Source organism: Anarrhichthys ocellatus, unplaced genomic scaffold (genome assembly GCF_004355925.1).
Source record: "Anarrhichthys ocellatus isolate YVR2014 unplaced genomic scaffold, GSC_Weel_1.0 scaffold5, whole genome shotgun sequence".
NCBI lineage: Eukaryota > Metazoa > Chordata > Actinopteri > Perciformes > Anarhichadidae > Anarrhichthys > Anarrhichthys ocellatus.
The window spans coordinates 8,845,665-8,864,691 of NW_022280035.1; the positions used below are offsets into that span (position 1 = coordinate 8,845,665).

General features: G+C 40.3%; 1 protein-coding gene across 2 annotated transcripts in view; it reads left to right on the top strand.

Moving 5' to 3' along the window:
• lama5 (laminin, alpha 5) overlaps positions 1–18,990 on the top strand; it is an 89,663-nt gene extending 70,673 nt beyond the window's left edge. For both annotated transcript variants that reach the window (XM_031844286.1, XM_031844287.1), the window contains exons 46-80: positions 228–328; positions 606–789; positions 1,121–1,261; positions 1,436–1,587; positions 1,706–1,816; positions 2,033–2,144; positions 2,964–3,137; positions 4,197–4,393; positions 4,480–4,596; positions 5,037–5,191; positions 5,601–5,730; positions 5,855–5,957; positions 6,104–6,217; positions 7,229–7,411; positions 7,516–7,658; positions 7,740–7,919; positions 8,293–8,432; positions 9,213–9,372; positions 9,914–10,047; positions 10,237–10,402; positions 10,943–11,077; positions 11,264–11,415; positions 12,059–12,191; positions 12,319–12,462; positions 12,647–12,777; positions 12,927–13,094; positions 13,893–14,025; positions 14,141–14,295; positions 14,631–14,823; positions 14,995–15,132; positions 15,480–15,639; positions 15,745–15,875; positions 16,020–16,113; positions 16,201–16,320; positions 16,860–18,990. In XM_031844286.1, coding sequence (XP_031700146.1) covers positions 228–328; positions 606–789; positions 1,121–1,261; positions 1,436–1,587; positions 1,706–1,816; positions 2,033–2,144; positions 2,964–3,137; positions 4,197–4,393; positions 4,480–4,596; positions 5,037–5,191; positions 5,601–5,730; positions 5,855–5,957; positions 6,104–6,217; positions 7,229–7,411; positions 7,516–7,658; positions 7,740–7,919; positions 8,293–8,432; positions 9,213–9,372; positions 9,914–10,047; positions 10,237–10,402; positions 10,943–11,077; positions 11,264–11,415; positions 12,059–12,191; positions 12,319–12,462; positions 12,647–12,777; positions 12,927–13,094; positions 13,893–14,025; positions 14,141–14,295; positions 14,631–14,823; positions 14,995–15,132; positions 15,480–15,639; positions 15,745–15,875; positions 16,020–16,113; positions 16,201–16,320; positions 16,860–17,008 — 5,033 coding nt within the window. In that variant the 3' untranslated portion in view covers positions 17,009–18,990. The remainder of the gene's footprint in view (positions 1–227; positions 329–605; positions 790–1,120; positions 1,262–1,435; positions 1,588–1,705; positions 1,817–2,032; positions 2,145–2,963; positions 3,138–4,196; positions 4,394–4,479; positions 4,597–5,036; positions 5,192–5,600; positions 5,731–5,854; positions 5,958–6,103; positions 6,218–7,228; positions 7,412–7,515; positions 7,659–7,739; positions 7,920–8,292; positions 8,433–9,212; positions 9,373–9,913; positions 10,048–10,236; positions 10,403–10,942; positions 11,078–11,263; positions 11,416–12,058; positions 12,192–12,318; positions 12,463–12,646; positions 12,778–12,926; positions 13,095–13,892; positions 14,026–14,140; positions 14,296–14,630; positions 14,824–14,994; positions 15,133–15,479; positions 15,640–15,744; positions 15,876–16,019; positions 16,114–16,200; positions 16,321–16,859) is intronic.
• Positions 18,991–19,027: the final 37 nt, after the last annotated feature.

Sequence of the window (19,027 nt, forward strand, 5' to 3'; positions counted from 1 at the left end):
GGCAATGCATCAAAATCAATGTTGGTGCTAATCATTGACGTATCATGACGAGGGTTAAGTGAAGGTGGATAAACAACAGTGATGGAATCAGAAATTAGGACACTAATGCGAGACAAAGTAGTGTCCTCATTTTTGATCCATACTCACTCTATTGACTCCTAAAAATGTGTATTAGTTGATTAAACAGTGTGATGGATTTAGTGGTTCAAACATTTTTCTTATCGCAGAATGTAACTGCTCTCCATGTGGCACCGAGTCATGTGACCCTCAAACTGGACAGTGTCGCTGTAAAGCTGGAGTCAGCGGACCGCACTGTGACCGCTGTGAGGTAAGTGCTGCACTTGTTGTTTTTCTTTTCTAAATTTGACAGTGTTTATATGTGGATTATGGATCTGAAATATTATTTGAAACCATTCATTTACAGATCGCATAAAAAAACAATTGGAAGCTTCTAGTTAAAACAGAAGTCTGATGATCACATTTTGCAATATTGCATCTATTATCTCATTGATAAATCTTTCTGTTTTGAAAGAGATGTAGATGAAATGGGGAGTAACTTTACAACTTCACCTCATGCCTCTGCCTCAATCTGTTTTTCCTCTCAGGATGGCTCATTTGGCTTCGAATCGTGCTCCGGCTGCCGTCACTGCGACTGCGAAGCCTCTGCAGCTCTCACAAAGCCGTGTGACCCTCAGAGCGGTCAGTGCGCCTGTCAGCCCGGAGTCAACGGGCCGAACTGCAGACAATGCGCTCCTGGATACTGGGACTACGGAGCCAACGGATGCCAGAGTGAGTGCATGCATGACACACTATACAGCATACTATACTTTTGTCACTGTCAGAATAATCTATTCTAAAATGTATGCTCGGGTTATACTGATCTTTTTCATCTTGTTTTTTTATTTAATTCATGTGATCTTTTCATTTAAGTTTATTAACCACTTAGTATTCTGTTTTTGTAACAATAATCCGACCACAATTTTTGTACAGCATCTTTGCGGCCTAAACAAGAGCCCTCGTGATCCTCATTCCACCTTCAGCTAGTACAGTAGAGAGTACTCAATTTATATTATCAGTAGTAGCATTAGTAGCTCTCATATTAATACCTCCCTCTCTCCAGAGTGCAGCTGTAGAGGAGGACGCTGTGACCCTCGTACAGGAGAGTGCCGCTGTCCTGACGGGATGACAGGAAAACAGTGTGACACCTGCAAGGCAAAATACAGTGTACCTGTAGAGCACCGTGATGGCATGCACTGTGACCGTAAGTAAAGTACACACCCGCACTCATATGGTTACAGCAATTGATACATTTTTGTGTTGAATTTATATACGTGATACTTTAAAAATATGCTTAAAAGAGGAAAAAATACCAGAGAACAGAAAAACAAAATCTTGGAAATTAAGTGTGAATGTGTGTTTGTGTTTCCCCTTGCAGCGTGTGACAGCTGTGTCACTGTCTTGTTGGAGGATCTTGACAAAATGAACGTCAACTTCCGCTCGGTAGCCGGTCAGCTGAGCAGCCTCAACGCCAGCTCCATGGCCTGGGGTCAGCTGCACAATCTCAACAAGTCTGTGGAGGACATCGCTGTGAGTGTGCACACGCGCACACACACACAAACATGTGATGTTGTTCAGTCGATAGGCTGTAAGACTGGTGCACTGGTGGTGTCATATTGCATTTAAACACATTTTCCCATGATTCTAGAGTGCCATAGAGAACTACAACAGTACGCTGGATGACAGCAGGAGTCGGGCCGACATGCTGGATGCTGAGATCATAAATATCAATGATGACATTGATGAACTGCAGGGCAAGGTGTGATTACTTATGACACACACACACACACATACTGACTTGAACAATCTGAATTCTCCAAATTTAAACAAGTTTATGCAATGTTAAAGAGCAACAATGTTGTTTTCTTTGGTTTAAAAATAACGGTTTCAAGTCTTCACAAATATAATAAATTAATAAATATTTTGTTTGCTTTTATGTAGAACTGAGAGTGTTGTGTTGTGGTGGTGTTTTCAGTCGACGGTGATGACCGACAGGGTTGGTGACCTGCGGGACAGCACCAATAACACACACCAGAGGGCGGAAGACCTGCTGTCCTTCATCAACAACATCACCATGGGTTTAAATGGTATGACGGGACAATGAGTCCATCGAAACCTATTGTTGTAACATGATACAAGATGTTCATTTCAGTCAATCGGTGCTTCAGTTGCTGCATAAGAGGTGGGGGCAGAGGCCCAGAGTATGGAAGCCCATTTATGACAATATGGTCTAAAAAAAGACCCTGGAAGTCATTCTAATGAGAAACTATCTGGAAGTATTCACAGACTATCTCAAGTCAATATTATAAGAAAGTTTCTCCTTATTTCGAGATACTAAGTCATTATTTTAAGAAACTAACTCATTATTTCGAGATAGGTTTTTCAATATTTCGCAATACTAAGTCATTATTTTGCAAAAGTAAATCATTATTTTGAGATACTAAGTCGTTAAAATGACTTAGTATCTCGAAATATCAAAGCTAAGTTTTCATCATATTTCCTGGGGAAATGGGCTTCCATATTGTGTGATCTTTCCCCATATATGTAGAAATTTCAAAAGAATATTTTGGTGTGTAACTATGCGGTAAAATCATACTCGCAATACAAAAATAAACATTTAACGGTTTAAGTTAGTTTTGTCTCGAGTAAAAATTACACAAACACAAAGAAGCTTGCACAAATATGAAAGTGAATTTAGTAGCTGGTGGAGAAAACTTTTGGTTGTCATCTTTCATCAAAGAAGAAAAAGTTTCAGATACTGTCAAAGTTCTTGAACAAAATGATTTTGAAGGACAGCGTCATTCAGAGTAGGGTCATCTAATCCTTTTTATAACTTCCATCTATTAAAAAGAGGACTGCTATATAGACCATTTGATTGATTGATGTTTTTCTGGTGCTTTCCATAGACATGTTGACGATGGCGAACCGGACCTGGCTGAATGACTCCGACGCCGAGCAGGACATTGGGCAGAGGGAGAAGAAGATGAGGGAGGTGCAGGCCATGCTGCGGGAGATGAAGTACAGGAGTTGTGTGGGACAGAAGAAACTGGCTGACAAAGAGAAGGTGGAGGCGCAGAAATGTAAGTTTTCTTTCACAAACACATATATTTCTCTTAAACACTTTCCAGTTTTATAAATGGTACTTCATAGAAGACATATAAAATATTGCTTTGAAACAAGAGATAAATCTGAAGTTTGTATTCTATGTTTCGGCTGAAACACTAAAGCCTAAATTTTCAGTGGTAAAAAGAAGTTGGTAGGCAACATCTGTCCTTTTTAAATAGGTTAAGAATGCAAGATGAAGAATATGTTCACACAGGGAATGACTACTTTAATGGTAACTGCACATTTAATAGTATTTTTCATTAGGTTGTTTCCTATAAATATGTGGTATTGCACATTCGAGTCATATTACACTATACATATTACAAGGAACTGCTGGTTGGACTACGGAAGCCCTGAGAGGCAAATCAGAGAGTCTGATCTAAATTGTTTTCTCTCCTGTGCTTGAAAGGTTTTGCCATGAAAATCTTTCTAAGTGCCTATTTTATTTGTTTGATTGTTTTCATGTGTGAAACAGGTGTAAAAAAAAATAGAATATGTATTGCGCATATTTGATCATTTCTTCACACGTCCATAATTAATGCTTACATGGTCAGGTCTAGAATGGTTATCTATAAGTGTAATAGCTATAATTTGATTTGCTTTGACTCCCACTATTTTTGATTGTTAGAGTCTTGATATAAATTTGGACATATGTATTACATATTTGGCCTGCCAGACCACTTTCAATGACTTGAGTAACTATTATTAATTTTAAAGTGTCAATTGTCGTGCATGTATCGTGATTATTTTTATGACAGGGCCTTCTTTTTGAGAATGACAATGGTCAAAAAGATATGTCTAATCTATCAATACATATATTACACATTCATACCATCATTCTGTGGATTCTTTACTTGGTGCGAGCTAATAGGATAGAAAGTTGGTGCTTAAAGGTTGAAACCATGTTTCTAATGGAGACCTAAAGTAATCTAATGGAAAATGAATCAAAGTCAACGTTTCCACAGTTTTAGACCCCAAAACAACAACAATAATATCATCAGTTCTTTAAACTCGGTCTCTGTGTCCTCTACTAGTGTTGGACCGTGTTAACAAGGAGTTGGCAGGTCGTCAGGGAGAAAACAGCGACTTGGCCAATGATATCAGAGACCGCCTGGTCCGCTTCCACTCTGAAATGATGGATCTTCGAGACGCCCTGAACGAAGCTGTGAACAACACTGCCAGAGCCGCAGAGATCAACAACGTCAACGAGAAAACTCTGGAGGACAACCAGGTGAGCTGGGAAATCAACAACACCGGTACAGTGAGGACAGTGTGACGAAAAGTGATATTGACTCGGCCTCTCTGTCTCGCGCGCAGAGGAGGATGGAAGACCTGCTGTCGAAGCAGAAGGAGGTGAACGACCAGTTGTCCATGGCTGAAGATGATGTAGCACAGGTCAACGATGTGTTGTCTATGCTGCACGACTCCAAAGAGGTTAGAAAAAAAAAAAAACTCTGATAATATAAATATGCTGAGTAGCTGTACAACTGCCTTTTGGAGAGACAAAAGAAACTCGAGCTTAGTTTGCATTTCAGTTCAGATTTTTGAAGTTTCAGTTCTGCTCTATGGGGTTTATGGTTAAGTCATATTTTTTATGGTTAGTACAAGAAAAGGTTTTGGATATGCTTCGTTCATTGTGAAAAAAAAGCATCATTACCTTGGCCCTCAGTGTTTCATCGGTATGTTATGAATAAAAGAGATCTGCTGTTTTTTTTTACAATTATGTACAGATTACTTTTGTTCTCCTTCCAGTTTTTTAGGTTTATTTTTTTTAGCATTTTGCAGGGAGTCATGTAACAAAGGATTTTATCTGGAATCAAAATGCAGATGTTGTGCGTTATGCATCACTTTAACACTTCAAACGTCTTTCTCAGGAATATGAGCGCTTGGCGGCCCAGCTGGATGGCGCCAGGACACCATTGGCAAAGAAAGTGCAGAACTTAGCTTTGGCCGACTCCAAAATTCCTCTAGTGGAGGAAGCAGAGAGACATGCTGAGCTGCTGAACACTTTAGCCATGAACCTGTCCAGGTAAGAGAGTAGTTAGCTGCTTAGCTACATACGTATATATTAAGATTGTTAAACAAGCCTCGCTGTTCACTGTATTGACAAAACTCACCAGGAAAAATATAAAAAATATGTTTCAGGTTTAAGCCCCTTTTCGCTCAACAGATGGAAGCGGCTCAATCTTAAAATCAAAGCTGCAGGTCGCAGCAAGCGGGTTTCGGGCTTCACAACGCTGAGCAATGTCACACAAAAAATTCTGGCACATTCAAAGTCCTGCCAGTCATATATGTCTTGGCATTTGGGGACATGTGTGTCACATTTTGAGTCAATCAGACTCATGCTTTGAGGGACATGGCCTTTAATCACAGCAATGAATATGGCCATGATGACAAGTAAGTAAAGAGAAGATGTTAATAATCTTGTTTGTCTGCAGTGTGGTAGCAGAAACCAAGAAGGAGGGAGTTGTGGATGTAACACATTCCTACAACAAGATCATCAACAGTATCAAAGAGGCAGAGGAGGCAGCCAAGATGGCCGCCAAGGCTGCTAACGACACAATGAAGGTAAAAGACGCACACATTTATTCTTCCACCCGTATTGAAGATGTACGTGCACAAATTGAAACTACTAAAACAACTTGCTTCAAATTATGAATCTGTTCGTGTCTGGTTTGTAATGTCGATTTAGAACATAAAGGACCAGGACCTCAGTCAGATCGCTGAGTCTCTTAGGAACCACAGTGTGGAGCTGAAGGACGAAGTCGAGAAGCTAAATGATGAACTCAACAACGGTAAACACACATCTTTCACATCAGCATATTCATTTAAGAGATTCATCATGAGGGATGTCATGAAATCAAGTAAAAGTAGAGTCTTGTAGACTTCACTTGGAATGTTTTAGTCGTTGAAGTTTTGTTTTTCTTCTAATGCTGCACAGACCTGAAGCCGCAGCTGGAAGACGCTCAGAGGCGACTGGACGATGCCAAAACCAAACAGGTGGATGTGATGAAAGACCTGGCGGCGGTTCAGAAGAACCTCAACTTCACTACAAGTACGCACATTCTACACACATTACATGGCATTTATTTAGCTGGCGCTTTTATCAAAAGTGACTTACAACAAATGCATTCAACCATGTGAAGTGCAAGAATCATGCGGGTACATCGACTTCATCAAATATGTTGATCTACTTGAGCGATAGCTCATGACAGGCCGTGGTAATGAGCTATTGCTTTTATAAAACCGTTAACAAGTATGGCAATGGCACACTTGTGGCCACTTACGGCCATAATCTCTATCGTGTCGAGACCTGCATCAGGTTATGACATGTGGTGCTGTGAAGGCAGTGGTTTGTGTATTTCTGCTGCGTCCTGCTTGCTTGCATATTTGGGCAACATTGTCGAACCTCCTCTTTATGTAGTGCTGCAAGACATTTAGCAGGTGGTTTATTTTCTGTAGATGCACAGCTCAAACATAGAAGGGCCTGAGCCATTCGCAGCACGACAGGCAGGTACCAGCGTCTACCAGGTGGCAAGTAAACACCTAGCAACACAACTATAACACACACACACACACACACACAGAAATTTCATTACATTGAATTCGCAGACGCTTTTGTTTAAAGTATCTTAGAATCAGGGCATTCAAACTCAAGAGGAGCAAGCGTTAGATATTATTAAAACTAGAGAAGCAACCCACCCTAAGAAATAGCTATAAGCTTGTTTAGAGAGTTATAGTAAAAATGTTGATGACTTCTTTTAGGACATACCAAATTTAAAATTTAAAATCAACTTAAATGTGACACAAAAATATTATAATTATAATATTATATAATATAATTTCAGTGTTCTCTTTTTTTTTTATTTTTTTTTTTAGAAATACAACAAAAGAGCTCCTATCAGGTTCATAAGTTGTGAATACTGTAATAAATCTACACAACGAATAATTTAATAATGTCTTTAAACATGTGGTACAAATCCTCCATGCATAGAAAGTGGATTCACCTTATCCATCTCTATGATTTAAAAAAAATACACTTCCCTCCTTTCTCTGCGCTGAACAGATGCGAGTCAAGAGATCGACGAGGCAAAGCAAGCAGCGGATCTGGCGAACACCACGGCCACACAAGTCAACGATGCCTTGCATCCCATTAAAGAGCAGCTGGACAAATGGCAGCAGACATACGGAGACGCCAACGCCAACAATGATGACATCAACAACGCCCTGATGGAGGCCAACAAGACTGGTAGGATCTTGTTGACGTGTGTGACGTAACGCCAGAGAAGCTTCCTTAAAAAAAAAAAAATGTATTTCAGTAACTGGTTTCTTTATGCAAATCTCTCTCTAAAGTGCACGCACTGGGTGAGACTATTCCTCTGCTAATGAAGAAGCTGGATAAACTGCAGAATCACTCCGTACAGATGCCAAACATCTCTGAGAACATCAGCCGCATCCGACAGCTTATACAGCAGGCGCGCAACGCTGCCAGCAAGGTACACACTCACTCACTCACACACACTCTGACGTTGGAATTGAAAAGCCTGTAATTTCCTCATCCTCTTGCATCCATCCAGGTGGGCGTGTCGGTGAAGTTTAACGGGTCGTCCGGTGTACAGGTCCGTACTCCTCGTAACCTGGCCGACCTGGCTGCCTACACCTCCCTGAAGTTCTACATCACTCTGCCCGAGGCGGCGCGAGCCAGGCGGCAGGACAACAGCGACAAACAGTTCGTCTTCTACCTCGGCAACAAGGATGTAAGCACCCCAGAAACACAGAAGCTCCTTATGCTTTGTGGAGGGTTTCTTTGTTTATTATTATGGAAAGAAAATAGTTCCTACTTGAAATCAATATAGATTGATAAATAGCACTACAGGTATGAGGAAAAATTTGGAATTTTGGATTTTGGGGTGAACTGTCTCTAAAAGGATCCGTGTACCACTCTGAACATTACATTTATTTGATTAGCACAGTACCAGTATGGCATCGATCAATACGTTCCTGAGTTTATTCTTTGCTTAGTGATTATTGAGAGAGTGTTTCTAGGAGTTGTAGTCCAGTAAGCAGATATCCTTGGCAAGGACAGTATGGGTTTCTTGAAGTTCATTCCTGTCTATTTCATATTTGTAGTCAAGTAAGGAGTACCTGGGCATGGTGTTGGTGGGAAAGAAACTGCGCTGGTACTTCAATGTTGGAGGAGAAACTGCTGAGGTGCTGATGGATGAAGACGTCAAGTCTAACGGAAACTTCAATAGCATAGTGCTGGAGAGGTAAGACACACCATGAAATATGTGCATACATGATGACATGATTGATTTTTACTTGAGAAGATTTTCCCATATTGAGGTGATTTTATTATTTTTTTATTCCAACTTTGTAAATTATAATCATTGAAACAGACAACAGTACCGGCATAGGAGAAAAGTAATGTACTGCTGTGGATGGGGGCAACTGCAAAACAGTTTAAGTGTAGGCTATATTTCTAATGTTTTCACTGTTTAACCTTGCTGTCAGACAGCCCTTTCCGACAGGCAACTGAAGCCATTATCTATGCTCAATTCAAAGCCACAAGAATCCATTAACAGTAACTGTAATTTCACCTTGCAGAACACAGGAGTTGCTAGTCTACTGCTACCTTGATCGGTTAGTTTGTTTGTGTTATTGTGTGACTTTGGTGAATCCAAACCAACCCTTTAAAACACCAAAGTCACACATTAACACAAAAAAGTAACCAGTCGAGACAGGAGTATAGATAACCCCATTTAAAAAAAAATCACAACTATCCCTTTAACCTGCTTTTATCACTGTACAGAAAGTTGATATTTCATTTTCAGGAAAGACTGCCATTCCACATCCTAGTGGAATGGCACTGATGTGTTGCTGTTTTATAACAGTTGAAATTATAAAATGTTCTTTTTAAGTGTCCAGAGTTTCTCGAAACGCTGTTTCAGAAAAAAATGTAATCAGTATGCAAGTTAAAATATTGACTCTTGATGAAACATATCAGCTGTCTCTTGTCTTTATCTATTTGTCTGTCTGGTTGAATGCAGGATCCTACAGTACGGTCAAATGTCCATGTCTTCAGAAGCCTCTGAGGGGGACCAAACAGTCACCAAAGCCTACGTGGAGGCTAGAGGAGATCAAGGGCTGCTCAACCTCCTGACCGACGACACTGTCTTCTATGTGGGAGGATATCCAAGTACTTTTAAAGTGAGTACATGGTGGAAAGCCTTCATACGATAGTGGCTCCACCATTGCATTGCAGTCATGGCCTATGAGAGCATCCACATTTTTATTACAATGTTATGACAATAACAATGCATAGAAATAATTAGTGGATGTTTTATCATGTAGTTACAAACAAAAAGTAATATTATTAATAAAAAAATACTGCAACTAAGCTGTTATTCATATTTATTGAGAGCGCACTTTCTTGAAAACCCAAGTTAAAAAGTGCTTCACAGAAGGCAGTAGATTTAAATTGACAAATTATGAAATCATCGGATTTTATGATGAAACGGATAAAACCAATTCCATTAATGTAAGATAAAGGAAAGAGATATTGAAAAGAGATAAAGAAATAAAAAGACAATTCAAAGAACATAAACTTAAGTCAAATCAGGAAAAGCTCTGTCTTTTATAAAGACATTTAAAAGATGTTATAGATATAGGTTTATGACTGCTTTAAATTTGAATTATATGTATTAGTATATACTAGTTATTTTATCTTTATTCTCTTTTTGTTTTTTAGCCGCCCTCTCCGCTCGCTTTGCCTAACTTTAAGGGCTGTATCGAGTTAGATACGCTCAACGAGGAAGTGCTCAGTCTGTATAACTTTGAAAACATCTTCCAACTCAACACCACAGCGGAGAAACCTTATGGCAGGTCAGTGCACAAGTTGTCATTTAATTCATATAATCAAAACCATGGTGGGTAAATAACCTCCAGTATATGTTTATAACACAATATCTTTCATGTTGTCTTTGCTCTTTATATTTTCCTTACTTTTAGCTAAACTCACTTTCATATTTTCCATTTGTCTACTTCTCCGTGACTCATTATGGATTAAAAAAGGTCCAAGCCGGTGCTGACTCAGGCCTGGGTGAACGACGCGACGTACTTTGACGGTACCGGCTTCGCTGAAATCACCTTTACTGATGAATCTACTCGCATGCAGCGCTTTGAACAGGAAGTCAAACTGCTCTCACACAACGGAATACTGCTCCTGCTGCAAAAGGAGGTAAAGACTTCACTCATTCATTTATATATTCATTCATTCAGTATTCTCTCAGGGAAGCCAAATCGTTGTTCTGTCTTACTTTCTCTTTCGTAAATGTACTATTGCTCAATAATTAAGCACTTTTTATCTGATTTATCATAAAATCGGTAGTTAGTATTGATGTTTTTATTGTTTTGCATTCATTGCCAATGCTTTTTGTCAGAGCCTGAATTGGCCGGCTGATATTATCATATCACAGATACAAGAGATTGCCTGAAATGAATTAAGATTAAATAATTAAAAAAGTGTCATTATTGCTGTAAATATCAGCCAATAAGTTACAAAAATATGCAGTACAGAAATACACATGAGAGAGCACATCTTGTTCAAATTTAAGGGATCCTTATAAAGATATTTTGGCTGATAGTTATCCAATTTTTTGAAACTCTTAGATATCAACATCAGTGAGTATCGGCTTCAAACGTCTAGTATTGGTTGGGTTCTAATCATTACTATACTGGCTATATGGCTCAATGTTTTCTCCACGAATCTCTCCATCAGAGTCAGTTCCTGTGTCTGGCGGTACTTCAGGGCAAACTGAAGGTTTTCTATGACTTCAGTGGTGCTCTGATGGCGCTCGAGCCCAAAGAACCTTCATCTGAATTCCTGATGATCAGTGACGCCGACCCCAAAGCTGTAAGTCTACCATGTCTCTCTGTCTTTGTCTTTCCCATGTCTATAACACATTGTTACTATTTTCTAATACTATATATTACTTGTTAAAAATGGAAGATGTTAATTCACAGCTGGAATAAAAATGGTTTTCATTTATAAGTGTTATAGTCTTTGTTGATGTGTGGCGGGTTGTTTTTAATTGTATAGCTGGAGATCATCATCCTGCGCTCAACCTCGAACCGTATTGTGGTGAGGAACAACCGTGTTGGCCTCTACACACAACAGTTCGATGAGAGCATCCCCCCGTTCAGTAGCAACTACTACCTCGGAGGAGTACCAAAGCACATGATGCCTGAGAAGTGAGTAGTACACACACATTATTAATGGATGGATTGCCATGGATTTTGTTGCAGATATTCATATCCCCTACAGGATGAATTTGAATAACTTTGACGATCCTTTAAATTTCCCTCTAGTGCAATCATGAGTTCAACTTTTCTACTTATAAGCAAATACCTGCAAAACTAATGGCATTCCCATCGGCCTCAGCTGTACTTTTTGTTTTCATGCCAATTAATAAATACAGCCACACCTTGTTTTTACCTGCTCTTAAGTCATAAACACAGGAGGGGGAACTATTTTCAGATCAGCCCAAATTCCTGCTTGCCTCTCAGGACTTCCAAAAATGTTTTTGTTTTTTTTCCCAGTTTATTTTTATTTTAATGAAAAAAAGCCCCTTGAGGCAAATTTGTAATTTCTTATAGTGGGCTTAATAAACAAAATTGGCTTGCCTTGACTTACATTCATTGCTCCCTGTCTGCTGTATCATGGAGGTTTGCTATCATGTTAGCTGTAACATTTATACAAGCCCATAATGTAACTTTTTCAGCTTGTTGATAAATGCTTCTGCCCCCAAATTGCCTAAAAATACAGCTTTACTTTAGTTTGTTAAAGAACTCTGCCTCCTTCAGGCTGTTTCATTCCGTCTCTGTCTCTTTTCAGGTTGAAGACTCTGTTTCCAAATCAGGGCTCTGTGAAGGGCTGTTTCAGGAACGTGAAGGCCCAGAACTCTCACATCAACTTGAAGAGGATGAAGAGCTCCGGACTCAGTTTCGGCTGCGACAGTGACCTGCTGGTAAGAAAACGCTGAACCACCATTCAGCTTGAATAAAGAGGAGTACATTTAATGGCATTAAATTGTATATTTAGAACTGATACAGCATGTCTTGACCTGCTGTGTGTGTGTGCGTGTGTTCATGTAGGTGGCTCGGGAGGCTCATTTCTCCAGTCAGAGCTACCTGGGCTTGGCTCTAACCAACATTCCCAGCCTCAGAAATAACTTCTACTCCAGCTTCGGCTTCAGGACTGAGCAGAAGGAGGGACTCATGTTCTACCACCATGATCAGGTCTGACGAGTAACCCACCTCCTCCTGTTTCCTCTGTCTTTATTTACAGCTATCTTAAATCAGTCAATACGTTTTAAAAGAATCGTCCATGATGTTTGTCTTTCTCCTGCATTGGTCTCTTGGACTTTTAAGTGTCATCTTCTTACATGTTGTGTTCTGACCTGTGGCTGTTGTGTGTGTAAAGGACGGAGTGTGTCAGGTGTTTTTGAATGGGGGCCATGTTGTAGTGAGAGCTGGCAACAGTGAGATTAAGACGCAGAAGACGTACAACGATGACAACAGCCACTACATTGCTTTCTACAACAACATCAATGGGTAGGCTGGCTGTGTAATCCTGTAAAAGTCCACATAAAGCTCTCAGTTGTCTTTTTGTTCCAAATGTCAACATGAAGCCATCAAACTTTGGTACAAATTTAGTTGTAAAAAAAAAAGCATGCATTGTTTGATTGCTCACCCTGCTCCAGGATGCGTCTGTACATGGACGACGTGCTGGAGAAAGCAAATGAGGGCATCCGGCTGAACAGCAGAGGACGTAGTGTGACGACCACAGAGGGAAGCACCTTCCTCGGAGGAATGCCCGACCAAAGCGTCACCAGTCTCACCGGATGTATCAGCAATGTTTTCATCAAGAGGTGAGAAGTAATGGAAGGATTGGCAACACAGCTCAGTCAAAAACTTTGATATCATGTCATCAAACAAGGTGAAATCATCTTTTTAATGACAGCGTTATTATCTGCATTCCTACATTCAAACTATTGATAGAAATCTCCATATTCAGAGTATATTAATGTTTTAAAGGCACAATGGTTGTTTTTTCCTGAAAAACAATGTATAGACTGATACAAAAGTAATACCTCTCAATCATCGGTTATGACCCACTGGAAGTGTGTGGCAGTGTCAATATCTGTGCTTGTATTTTCTTATTTTGCTGTGTTCTGTACGTTTCTGGTGGTCAACCTCTATAAACACGTAGCGACCAGGTGCCAGATGGTATGCACATATACAAGTGGAGGTTTCGAAAAATGGCGGACAAAGTGCCAAAGAAAAATAAATACATAAATAAAGCATGGCGGAGTCAAATCTGGGGTTGGCTGAGCACCGTAACCCTCGTTGAGCCGGGGACATGGAGCCAACTTTGGATGTTAAAAACCAAGGAAGAGGAAGGATTGCTGTTCTAACAACCTTTGACTCCTTGATAAGTCTGCTGTAACATAAGATTCAGTTCCATAATTGTACTTGATTTGAATATATGTTTGTCATTTTTGTTTAACAAGAAATCTTTTAACCACTTTTCTTCTATCTAGCAAGTAGCTTTTCTTTAATTGTAACTGCTAACATGTTGACTGTGTCCTACATGATAAATGATCACTATACATACGTATATTGTAATTCAGCTTTGTCTATAATATATGTGTGTCTCTTGTCTGCAGTGAAAAGAGTTCTCAGATGGTGTTGAACCTGCTGAAAGTGAAAGAAAACGTCAACGTTCCTCTCAACTGTCCTGCTGTCAAAAAGCCTCAGCAGATCATCGCTGCCCAGCCCAAACACAGCAACAAACCCAAGGTACACACACACGCAAACAGCCAATTCTGCTTTTCCCGCAAATAAAATCAGACCCTAACTGAACCTCCGTGCCCAGTAATAAACACAAAATAAATGTAAACTCTCTCCCCTACAGGGAAAGCACAAGAAGCCATCCGGGTCTCGCAGCCGTAACACCAGGGAGTCCTGTCAGGGGGAGATGTCAGACCAGGAGGCCGGAGCGACGCACTTCAGCGGCTCCACACACAGCTACCAGAGATACGACTCTCTGCCCACCTCACCCAGCTCAATGTGAGTGTGAACACACTGTAGATTAAGTGTCCACCCTGTTGGGAAAACTCATCCCTCGAGACAACAAAACACAAGACAAAGTTAGCGACTAGCTGGTGAATAAAGTGGAACATTTAGCAGATAAGGAACCACATATGTTTCTCTGAATATCATGGAGCCCAAACCAGAGCTAAAAGGAGTAATTATTGGACGTGCATTCATCACGTAAATACAAGGCTGTTTGCTGACATGCAAGTAACAGCACTTACAACAATGTTAATAATACAAGTTAATATTTAATTATGTCTCTCTCTCTCTCTCTCTCTCTCTCTCTCTCTCTCTCTCTCTCTCTGCAGGCCTCACATCTCCATGGCGGTGAGGATCAACTCCTCTGATGGCTTGGTGCTGTACGCGGCTGGTGGGCAGCGTGGCGCAGCCGTGATGTCACTCAGCGCGTCAGACGGCCACCTGTTGCTTTTGTTGGACGGAGGAAAGAGGAAGGTCAGCCTGCGAAGCCGCAAGAAGTACAACGACAACCAATGGCACACGGTGAGGTTAAAAGCAGGGTCATGTGACTAGTTCTACCCAGGAAGTGAATTTGAGTGAATCTGACAAGTTTTCATCTCACAATTTAAGTCTGTCAGGTTTGCATTATATCACCCAGACAGCCTGTGTCTGATTCACCTGAATATCTCACCTGCTCTGTCTTTGTCACCTCAGGTGTTTATAAAGCGCGAAGGAGAGAAGATCAGCCTAATAGTAGACGGTATCAGCGCTCAGTCTAAGAGAATGCCTGGAGGAGACAGGACTCGTCTCGCTGGGCCTTTATATATTGGAGGAGTCCCGCCCTCACTGACGGTAAAGCATCCAGACTACAAATTACACACACAAGAGTCGGCTACATGGCTGGATGTGATATATCAGTACCAGAGATAAATACTTTTTGAAGTGGGGTTGTATGAGGTACTGAAATAAGTACAGAATAATGGAGGAATTCTAAAGTAATGCGGTAAATAAAACTAAAATAGAATAGAAGAAACATTAAAGACAAAATTACAAGGCAAAAGTGACAGTGGGGATGAGTAATATCTGAATGTGAGATACTGTTATCTCACACACCGACTCCAAGACAGGAAAGCACCTTCATCACACATCTATTCTTCATGACTTGTTTTCCATCTGTGTTGTTTTCTTACAAACTTCAGGCTCCAGGCTCCGGTGGCTTCGTTGGTTGTGTCAGGGACCTGACGCTAAACGAAGCCCGTGCAGAAAGCCCCGCTCACAGTCAGGGGACGGTGCCCTGCTTCCAGAGCCCTCTGCAGCCCGGAGCGTATTTCTCTGGCCAGGGAGGACACATGGCAATAGGTTGTTATTGTCACTCTTCTTCTGTGTTTTTAAAAATTTCAGTCACGATGCATCTTCTTGTTTGGGTCATGATGTGTCCTGACGTAAGGCTCTTTCTCCATGCAGATGAGTCCTTAGTTCTAGGTCGGGATCTGGAAATCAAGTTGGAGGTTCGGCCCGTCTTGGACTCTGGCCTGCTGTTGCATGCTGGGACATCACCTGACCAACGCCTGAGTTTGGTCCTCAGACGGGGAGAGGTGAGACGACACCAGGGAGGGTTTTAACAGCTGGATATTATTTGTATTGAGTTGTAAAAGAAATGCAAGAAAACAAAAGATGAGAATAATAATTTTTGAACTGAACTAAATTTTGTGTGTGTGTGTGTGTGTGTGTGTGTGTAGGTGATTGTTTCATTAACCAGCGGCAAAGGTGAATTCTCTACCTCCTTTACTCCTGAGGAACCTCTATGTAATGGGCGCTGGCACACAATCACAGGTGATTTTACATCAACAAGTTATTTGTCACTGTGTTGTTGCCCTGTTGTAACGCTGAGATAAAGATGTGTCGTCTCTGCGTCTCCAGTGGTGAAGAAGAACAATGCCCTGGAGCTCCACGTTGATGCAGCCAGTGAGCACAGCGTCGGCCCCAAACAGAGCCGCTCTGCAGGGTCCAAAAAGACCGTCTACCTTGGAGGGGTACCCGGTGAGTACAAATTCACCCTGGTTTTCCTTTTCTTTCTTTTGTTGCACAATGCCTGATCCTGTTTCATTATGTCTTATGGTGAAAATGAAAGTAGTTTTCCACAAAGAACCACCATCTGAGATCATTTATATTAATATATTACATTTTTCCATAACATTGTAATACTTTCTTTAGACTTTAGACTTTATTAAACCCAAGGGGAATGTATCTCCACATCACTGTACATCTCAGACAACAATACATACAACATCACAATAGTAACGGCATACATTCATGTGATATTACTTACTTTCTCTCTATGGCGGTTTTCTTTTATATTGCAACTATTATGTTTTTTGAGTTACTTCAAACTAACTCAACAGTTATAGCTGTAGAATTCATATGGTAATTATGTCAATTCCACACAAAAAAAGTTAAAATTATGAAGTGATGACATTTTGGACAGACGGATGTAAACTGCAACATGATTGGTTGGTGGAGCCATGCGGCTGCGAGGCGGTAATTCTAGATTTCTGTTGAACATGTTGTTTGTCCACCAGATGGCGTCACAGTTCCTGGTCTACCTGCAGGCCTGCCAGTCTTCCACGGTTGCATCCGCCAAGCGACGATCAACCGCAGACCTGCCATGTTGTCCAAACCACTCGCTGTGCACGGAGCTGTGGGGATGCAGGGCTGCCCACACATGTAAACCCAACACACACAATCTTATCCTCACATTCCCCAACTGCAAATTACTGGTGGTGGGTGTCATGTTACTGTAGCTAATTTAAAATATATATTAATATTTATTTTCTATTTTCAGAAAAATGTATATTTTATATTTTACAGTTTGTTTGTTGCAATATTACTGGTTTGTTTTTGTGCTACAGGGTGCTATGACGTCTGTCTGCGCATAGAGATGCACTGATACAAGACATCAAATATCAACTCTAAAATCAAAGGCCAATTCTAAAATGTGTAGTTTACTGTCAATGAAGGCAACACTGCTTTCTCTTTCTTGCTTTAGGAAGCAAATGGTATTGTGTCAATCGTCCAAACTAATTTCCTGAATCTGCATTATATATTGAAGTAAATGATGCATACAGCCGTGTATCGTGCATCTCTAGCAGAGAATGTTAAGAATACCTACTGAGTCGGTACACTGTGAACACTGATGTATGAGCAACGTCCTCAGTCAGCGCAGATGGGCAATGTCACCTGGAACTGGACATTTGGGAATAACGGGCGTCTCAGTGACACAAAGATGAATACATTTATCACATAACACCAAGAAAGGTCCAGTATTAACCAGTGGTTTAATGTAACTAAGTACATTTACGCACTGTACTTAGTAATACTTTGAGGTACTTGTACTTTACTTCAGTATTTCCATATTATGATAATTCAGGTTTTCAAGTTGGAGGTGGGCTTCTCTCCAAACATTTTCAGGGGAGGCTCAGTGAATGGAAATGAAACAAATACAACATTAGGGCCGGGTTGCACCAACAAGGATTAATTAATCTACAATCAGTACTAAAAACTAGGTTTAAAATGAGTAAATTCAATCATTACGAGCATTACATTACTCATGTCGGCAAAATTATGGCCACATGATAAAAATGAAAAAACAGGACACAGAAAAGGTAAGAAAGAAAGAAAATAGGCTGCCTGTTTGTCGAATATTCCTGTTCAGCTCCATAACAGTTTACTTGCATATGTATATTGTATCTGGATTAATATTACTACTACATTTATGTATATTAGTAAAACACTGACAGGGATCAATTTACTCCACAATCAGTACTGTTACTTTAAGTCCATTTTGATAATACGCAATACTAAGGTTTTGAATGCATTATGTTTACTTGTAGATGAATAGTTTTACTGTGTGGTATTAGTACTTCTTCCACCACTGGTATTTACATAGAAACACAGAAAAAAGAGATTAGAACAGGTCAGTCATTGGCTGTTCCAGTGTAGTTTGAACATGTTGCTCGTGTTTAATGGCCTTAAAAGTTATTTTCTCTTCTACATTCGGGTTTCAAAGTAAAAACGTAACTATCATTAAGGTAGAGGTTCACTTCCTTCTCCTCCTCACACATAATCTCTTTTCTCGTTCTATCAACGTTGGTGATAATGCTGCGTTCAAGTCATGTTGGAGTTACTGTAATAACCAGTTTCCGACTTGTGAATGGTGTTCATTTCAATATCCAAACTATAACTGACAGATTTTTTTTCTGAAAGGTCCAATGTATCTGACTTTGGCCATTTTTCAGTTGTTCAGGGTAATAACACCCACATGTAAGGAATAGAGTGAGTGCTATATTCACAGTATGTGAAAGCCTTACAGGGCATGAACGTGGGATTAATTCCTGTATGAAGAGAACTAATCATCCCATCTGCCAGCTCGTGTCCAGGTTCAGGCTACATTTCCCATCGCTATTCCGTCATAAATGTAAACATTTACAAAACATGAGTGTGTGAAACGTGTATGTAATATAACCACTTAAGAATATCTCACAGAAAGAATAATCTGTCCCTCCCCGTCACTCCCAGACCCCATGTTTGTAAATGTATTTTTAAATAAAGTCGTTTTTAAAATACAAATTACACTTTTCAGTGTTTGTTTCCTATCTGCAAAAGAGGTCAGTTGTTTTGGATGTCAAACATTTCTTTATTAAGTACCGACTCGGCACTTACTCCGGCTCTGACAGTTTAGACTGTAACA